General features: G+C 45.0%; 2 protein-coding genes across 2 annotated transcripts; one reads left to right on the top strand and one right to left on the bottom strand.

Annotated features, from left to right (window-relative positions):
* The first annotated feature begins 1,368 nt into the window (after positions 1-1,368).
* On the top strand, positions 1,369-3,987 carry LOC132465041 (calcium and integrin-binding protein 1-like). The gene is made up of 7 exons (XM_060061715.1): positions 1,369-1,539; positions 1,778-1,812; positions 1,979-2,078; positions 2,564-2,714; positions 3,021-3,139; positions 3,547-3,635; positions 3,737-3,987. Exons 1-7 carry the CDS (start codon positions 1,489-1,491, stop codon positions 3,756-3,758), a joined length of 567 nt encoding a protein of 188 aa, XP_059917698.1. The 5' UTR covers positions 1,369-1,488; the 3' UTR covers positions 3,759-3,987.
* LOC132465024 (RCC1 domain-containing protein 1-like) lies at positions 3,734-8,326 on the bottom strand. The gene is made up of 8 exons (XM_060061694.1): positions 8,008-8,326; positions 7,427-7,627; positions 6,774-6,939; positions 6,061-6,182; positions 5,630-5,731; positions 4,968-5,138; positions 4,413-4,442; positions 3,734-4,300 (listed from the first exon to the last, which is right to left on the bottom strand). Exons 1-8 carry the CDS (start codon positions 8,225-8,227, stop codon positions 4,143-4,145), a joined length of 1,170 nt encoding a protein of 389 aa, XP_059917677.1. The 5' UTR covers positions 8,228-8,326; the 3' UTR covers positions 3,734-4,142.
* Between the last annotated feature and the right edge of the window lie 7 nt (positions 8,327-8,333).

The following is an 8,333-nucleotide window of genomic DNA, read 5'->3' as shown; positions in this document are numbered from 1 at the left end:
CCCGACAGGAGCTTGTAATGTAATTTGGGGACAGAAATGCGAGGTTTGTGCGCCCCCTGTCGGTAGCCTCGAGACACACAGAGAAGGACTAAATAAGAGGAACATTCGATGTTTGTATATAATATTAAATGGAAATGAAAAATGTCAGTTTGAAAATCAACCAAAGAATTGGGATTATATATTTTCTTTATAAATACCTAAAATAATATCCAAAATTATATAGGCCTATAGATAATTAAAAATATATATAACATTAATATTTTTCAACAGCATGATATTTTTTTGCATTCTATTTTCAGTGATGTTTTTTGTTCATTTCTGTAAATTCGTTTATCAGACACACTGCAGGATAAGCAGCATTTCTGAGTTTTTTCCACTGTCTCCCCGCGGCCATGGCCTACATGCCCACATAACCTTATAAAAGGGGCGATACACTCTTCGACCAGCCACTGCATCCACCATCCACTATTTCACTGCGGTCAAGTGAGCCGCCATTCGTTCATCCCTTTAATATGTCCATGATATATCTCCACACGTAGGTGAAGGGTTTTATTTTGAAAACGTTGCGAGATACCACCCAGAGGCTGTTTAGAGTAAAGGCGCACGAAGATTTTGTGTGACGGCTGGACGAATGGCGGCTCACTTGACCGCAGTAGCCTACTATTTCTCACCGTTTGCGCTTAACGGTGAGAAACACTAAATTACGCTAAATGTCGGGTGATGGCGTACAACACACTCCAACCACTATGCAGGACCACAGAAACACTGCATTACAAGCGGATTAAAATATTAAAATATTAATGCAACTTCACACAAATAGTCCAAAAAGTTTCTTGAATGTATTACTATTAAACTAATATCCATTAGCAACTTTATCCCATTGCGCAGTAACTGTTGGGGGTTGTTGTCACCTGTGGGTGGGGAGGCGCTGCCATGCAAATGCTGGGCCGCGGATCCAGGAAGTGGAGAGAGAGAGAGAGAGAGAGAGAGAGAGAGAGAGAGAGAGAGAGAGAGAGAGAGAGAGAGAGAGAGAGAGAGAGAGAGAGAGAGAGAGAGAGAGAGAGAGAGAGAGAGAGAGAGAGAGAGAGAGAGAGAGAGAGAGAGAGAGAGAGAGAGAGAGAGAGAGAGAGAGAGAGAGAGAGAGAGAGAGAGAGAGAGAGAGAGAGAGAGAGAGAGAGAGAGAGAGAGAGAGAGAGAGAGAGAGAGAGAGAGAGAGAGAGAGAGAGAGAGAGAGAGAGAGAGAGAGAGAGAGAGAGAGAGAGAGAGAGAGAGAGAGAGAGAGAGAGAGAGAGAGAGAGAGAGAGAGAGAGAGAGAGAGAGAGAGAGAGAGAGAGAGAGAGAGAGAGAGAGAGAGAGAGAGAGAGAGAGAGAGAGAGAGAGAGAGAGGGTCAGCGGCCAGCGGCCAGCATTACTCAGAGAAGGTGATCCAGCTGTCGGTGGTACAAGTTGATTACAGACAGATCGCCTTCTGCGATCACATCCACCAACATGGGAGCCACAGCCAGCCACCTCGGGAAGGATCTGCTGTCGGAGTACCAAGTGAGTAACGTTCAAGAGCCGCTCCCTGGCGTAAGGTTCTCGGGGCGATGGTTCCCTGGATGAGTTGTTAAAAGTTAAGGAAACCCATCGATAGTCTGAGTTTGAGTTGTGGTCTATCGTCATTGCGACTGATATTACGGCGTGGTTGTGAAGTTGTTTCGATCAGTAGGTTGATTGAAGCCAATGCGCTGTAAAACAAGGGGTTGTCCCTCATGGAAATGTTTCTCTCCGTTTCTAGGAGTTGACGTTTCTGACCAAGCAGGAGATTCTTCTGTGAGTGTCCCGCTGACTGTCCTCTCAACTTTCATATCACCCACACACTTAAATGACCTGATACACACTTACAATGCGATTGTTGTAAGGAATGGATAAACATAGCGTCAATAAGACATGAGAATAAACGTTATACTAAAGACATCTAATCATTGTTTTTATTTAGTGCCCACAAGCGGTTCACTGAACTGCTGTCCAGAGAGGATAAAAACCTTCCAGACCCCAGGGCTCCGACAGAGGCCATCCTCACGCTGCCCGAGCTCAAGGTAAACCCAACTCAACACGCTACACTGTACTTCATGTTATTCATGCTCATACACAACTAAACACTGTACTTTATTAATGCTAATGAGAGATAATGCTCAGATGCTTCCACAACAGAAAACCAACTAAACTCACAGTGGACCAAATATTTCATGTTATTAATACTAAGACACAACTAAACACTATACTTCACGTTAAATTCCCTAATGAGAGATAATGTTACCAACCTAACTAAAAACACTGTGGACCAAGTACTTCATGTTATTAATTCTAATGCCCAACTAAACACTGTACTTCATGTTATTATCACTAATGAGAGATATTGTTCAGATGCTTCCACAAACAGACCCTTAGCTTGTTAAATGTCTGGTAGTTGACACTAATGAACCAGGTTGGTGTTCTACTCTGGTCACCGTAGACGAAGTTCTCTGGCGTTTCTCGTAGAGTCCCACTGACCCTTGGACTTGTTTCCAATCCACTACCGTAGTCCAACCCTTTCCGAGAGAGGATTGTCCGTGTGTTCTCGACGTCGGAGTCAAGGGACGGTCTGACCTTTGAGGACTTCCTGGACCTTCTGAGTGCCTTCAGCGACTCGGCCACCCTGGAGATCAAGTCCCACTACGCCTTCCGGATCTTTGGTAAATATCTCATCGGTGCTATGAAAGTTAGAGATGTTCCCATACCATTCTTTCATTCCCGATACCGATTCGGAGTATCATCCGATACCAAGTATATACAGATGCAGCATCTGGCATTGTAACTACTAATAGCACTTGTTATATTGAAGGGTTCTCTTTCGAAGACCGCAATGTATAGTCTGTTCACTTGCTGTATAAATAATTTTATTATATAATATATTTTAGGCAGAATCAGAGGAATATCCGATACTGGTATTGGTATCGGAATGACTCACAACTATGATTGTGTGGGTGTTTGTTGATCAGATTTTGACGATGACGGCACTCTGGACGAAAACGACCTGGAGAAGCTGGTGAACTGCCTCACCGGGGAGACAGACGACACCCGGCTCACCCCGGACGAGATGAAGCAGCTCATTAGCAATGTGAGTTAATTGAGGCTCAAACTACCAAGCTCATTAACCAGGTGATCCCTTTTACACACTTCTTTACGTCCTGGCACTTAATGTACCTACTTATTGTTTGTTGTACGTCCCGGCCGGCACATAAAAATCGCACACAGCATTGTGTAGCATCTCACCCAAGCTATCTTTGTTGCGTATAGGGAATGGGTTAACCTTGCGATTGTTAGTGCTTGGCAGTGGGTTCTATGAACATCCTTACTGTACCGACAGCGATTGATGTTTTTTTTATTTCTTCTGAAAAATATACTTAATGTTAGTTACTTTGGATAAAAGCTTCTGCTAAGTGCTCTGAATAATTCAAGCCACTCGTGTGGTGGTCGATTGTGTTGCTGCAGCCGTGGTTTATGGAGGTTTTGCGTACTTCATAGATCCTGGAGGAGTCTGACATCGACAAGGACGGCACGGTGAACCTCTCCGAGTTCCAGCATGTTATTTCCAGATCGCCAGATTTTGTCAGGTGAAATGTCATTATCATCCCAATGCTTTATATTACTCATCAATACCGTTCCTCCTTAGCTGCCCCTGATGCTGATTCATAATCCGTTTTTGTATCCACAGTTCTTTCAAGATTGTGCTGTGAAGATGTGAAAGAGCTTTGGAAACAGATCTACTGTGTGATTCTAATTCTATACTTGCTCCTTTTCGATAATGTTAGGCAGTTTTTAAACATGCAAATACTTAATTTATTTTTCTGTGATTTTTTTACTGTACAATGTTGTGCAATGCAAAGATCTTTTTTATCGTACTATTTTTAACCGTTACTGATCAAACTAATAATAAACTTGTGTATTAAAGTTCCCTCAACAATGCGTCTAGTTTTACATGAGAAAGCCGACTGAATTACAAAAGTAAACCTTGTATTTAATTGACAAGCAGGATATTTTCAGCTGATGCAATTCTTGGAGGTCCAAAGTTCAAGGTCCATTGTCTGTTATCACCAAGGAGAATCCACAGGTGTGTGATTTCAACAATGCGCCACTTCCTCCTTGGTTGCCATGGCAAAAGTGTTCCAAGGCCCGCAGACAACATCAACCACCCTGAAGCCCTCCTGCCTGAAGAAGTCCACGCAATGAGGCTCGTCTGAGCTCGATGCTGTCCCGTGACCTAGCTGGCCGTACTCGCCTGAAAACAGACGGAGAAACAGAAAAAAAAAAAAAAAACATAGTACAATGTAAAACTCGGACTACATCCATTTAAAAAATGTCGTCTATTTTGAGAATTGATTTACTCTTACCCCATCCCCAAGTGTAGAGACCACCAGTGGCTGCAATGTTGAATGGAAATGTGACGTCAACATCAAGGCTATTGTATTTGTATCGTCAAGTCAATTTCTTTTGTGTAGCCCTGAATCAGAGTTGCTATCAAATGACTTTACAGGCCACATTGTACCACGTCCCCTTACGGGACATGGTCAAAAACTCCCTTCATATCAGGGAACAAACCGCGAGAAAGACTATAATCCTAGCTATCTTTGTTGTAAACGGGGAATGGGTTAACCTAACAATTGTTGGTGCTTGGCACTTATTTCTATGAACATCCTTACTGTACTGACGGCGATAGATTGTTGTTTCTCTGTCTTCTGACAAATGTACTTACTGTAGGTCGCTTTTGATAAAGCGTCTGCTAAGTGCCCGGAATGTAAATGAATGCACAAAGAAGCATATCTCCTACCAGGGATGGTTAGGATTTGGCAGAGGATGGCATAATGTGCCGATACAGGCAGACTATACATTGTGCAATGACTAAAAACATGGGTTAATCTGTTTGTGAACAGAGGGAGAAGTCTTACTTGTCACCGCAGCGGTGTGTCGCGAGCCACAGCTGACCTTGGCGACGTCACATGACTCGGTGATGTCCAGCAAGGCCGGGAAGGCCTGAATGGATATAAACACGTCCTGGCTTTCCCCTTCCTTCTGCTCCTCTCCTCTGGTCACTGGGCCGGCCTCTTGGCACGATGCAGCTGGTGGATGAATAGGGAAAATGATCCTTTCACCCTGAAAACTCATTTGAGCGCGTGTTGACATCATCCATGCCACGCTGACATGTCATCTATCAACCAATAATAATCTTGCATGCAAAAAGATTGCAACAGACTTCGGGGTGCCTGTGGCTCAGGAGGTAGAGCGGGTTGTTCTGGTAACTAGAAGGTTGCTGGTTCGATTCCTGGCTCCTCTTAGTGTCGAGGTGTCCCTGAGCAAGACCCCTCACCCTGACTGCTGTGTAACTAGCAGTGTGTGAATGTTGGGCAATATTTTAAAGCGCTTTGAGTGGCCACTGGTTAGAAAAGCGCTACATAAATGCAGTCCATTTACCATTTACTTCGATAATATGACAGCAAATTTGTCATATATGAAAGAACGCCATTTCCCACCTGACATTTGTACACAAGCACAGCGGTGGTGTAACAGTAATATATCTGTCTAGGTGAATGAGTTGCCAAGAAATACTTACTTCCTTTAAACCTCTTCTGCTCTTGGCTTGTTCGCATAGCTAGAGAAGGAAGTCCGAGCTGGCCGGACTCATTCCAGCCCCAGACATACAGGTCGCCCCCAGCTGTGAAGTAAGCGATAAGAAAACTTAGCTTAGAAAACGATACTAATACAGATTCCCTGGCGAAACGGTGTAGAGGCAAATGACAGACCTCATCCTGGGATTTCTTTATTAGTATGTATTTATATTTATTGTAGTAAATCGGTCAACAGTAAAGCTTTTATTTACATTTATGTAAATTACTGTTTTATCAAAAGTCACCCACAAGTTAGGCTGAAAGCAATCCGCTTGTAATGAATAATCACACTCACACCTGGCAAAACATCCCCCCTTTAACACGCCCACGGTCAGAGTGCAGAGTATCCACAAACCTTAACCCTTTAAGGACTCACCACTAACACAGGCAGAGTGCCAGCCTCCTGTAGACACAGAGTCGATGGGGACCCCCCAAAGGGCCTCCACCGGCCTGGGCTCCTTCTCAGGGGTCAATCCAGAGTGGCCCAACTGACCGTGGCTGGTGATAAACAGTCACACAAACTTGGAATATAACGTCTGATCCAGAGGTGTAATGACCGCACAGCCAGGCCTCTGGGAGATCAGCTCATGGTATATCAGCTCATGGTAGCAACACATTACTCATAATAACATACAACATAACTAGACAATAGACATATTCATTAAACATTAAATATGTTAAGAGATTTTTTAAGGGGTGATACTATGCCAACAGTTTTGAGTGTGATCAGCCATTAAAGGCCGTTTCCTGTGTTTTAGTGAAATCCCAAGTGGGCGTGTCCCCCTAGACATATGATGGATAGATGAGCAACATTTGCAGTCTACTTGGTAGGCTGGTAGACTGATCTATCCAGCGTACATCTAGCCGGACACGCCCACTAGCGATGTCACAAAACACAGGAAAAGACATGTTCAAACAGACTCTCACGGCAAATCACACTCACACCTTGTGGCATAAGGCCCCCCCTTTAACTACATTCATTCCAGTGCATTTCGTTTTGAAACGTAAACACCTGTGTAACAATACAACACACAGCTTGTATTTAAATGAAAAGGAGGACATGTTATGCTGTGATACAGGTGTCTATACCTTCCTATTCCCCAGGTATACACGGTTCCAGAGCCGCTGAGAAGGATGGCATGCTCCGCCCCAAGGGCCAAGCTCACAGCCTTCAACTGGGGCGACAGGGGCCGGTAGAACGGCGGTTTGGAGGCTATATAGCCCCCCGGGACTAGCGGCAGCCGGCGGGAGGCCCCTGGAATACGTCACAAACAAGGTAAAAATCCACAAGGATTCAGAGGAAATATGGGCGTGGGTCTTGTTTGAAATGGGATGAGTGATGCTGTGGTTGTGTGTTGATGGTGGCTGGTTTAAGTGAATCAGTGGACACAGGTTGGACCAGCCACCACTACACACAGTCAAGAAGATCTCCTGTATGACAGCATGGAGCAAAACCACCTAGGTGGGCTCCTCCAGACAAAGCACACTGGGTGGTGGTGTTGAAGCCGGTTTATTTTAAGGTTTGCTGATAACGATCCATGGCCTGATGATGCAGGAGATCTCCCTGAGTGTGTGTGTGTGTAGTGATGGCTTGTTTCACCTGGGCATACTGATTACTCAATGCACAACAGGTGTGGAGCCTCATCCAGCCCCAGAGTCACAACCAGTCTGACTCGGGCCAGGTGAGGCTGCTACAACCATCTATCCTCCACATCCATACCCACAACCACACACAGTATTACCAGCTTCCTCCTCGGACGGGGATTCCCTGCTCCATGCCGGGGCCGGGTCGCGGCGCTGGACGTCCCAGCACTCCACTCTGTCTCTAAACCCCAGGGTGAGGTATTGCTCCCCGAGCAAAGCGTCCTGGCAGCCCAGGCTTGCACTCATGTGACTTCCATTCTCGTCGGCTCCGAAGCCCGATAAGAACACACGACCCTGGTCTACGATGGAGAGGGAAACAGCCAAGTCAGTACTCGGATATCTTTCGAATATTGAAAGTATAACCGTATGATTCCTAGAATGGGCATGCAAACTAAAGATTCAAACTACGTGCTATTATTAGGACACATGTACATGTATTTTTCATGTGACCACACGTCATTGTCGGGTGATAAAACATGACAGCAAATTTAGATGTAGTCGTCATGTGACATAACATGACAACATATGTAGATGTAGTCGTCAAGTGACATAACATGACAACATATATAGCTGAATGGATCATGTTATATAACATGACAACACATGTAGTAATTTGATAGATTATGAAAATACATGTAGATGTAGTCATGTGAACTGTCATGTGACGTCATAGTCTCACCGTGTAAACATAGCGAGGCCGTGCGGCTCCAGCACGCGCTCAGCTGATCCGTCCCCACGCGCCCCTGTTGACACTCCGTTTTCTCCTCGCGGCCACCCAGGTGGTTCAGACGTATCGGCGTCAAACACGTGTAACTTTGTTCATCATCGTCGCCTTGTGATGGTTTCCCGCGGTCCGATATTTGCCCGAAAGCATTAAAGCCGAATCCGAACCAGTTCATTGAAACAATGCGCCAACTGGGATACTCATGAGTGTTTGAAAGTTGAACCTCATTGCTAACGCTGGCGATAGCTGCACACTGCGCATGCGCTGACGTTGAAATTCAA

Source organism: Gadus macrocephalus, chromosome 9, assembly GCF_031168955.1.
Source record: "Gadus macrocephalus chromosome 9, ASM3116895v1".
In the NCBI taxonomy this organism is placed as follows: domain Eukaryota; kingdom Metazoa; phylum Chordata; class Actinopteri; order Gadiformes; family Gadidae; genus Gadus; species Gadus macrocephalus.
This window is presented reverse-complemented; position numbering and strand designations above follow the sequence as displayed.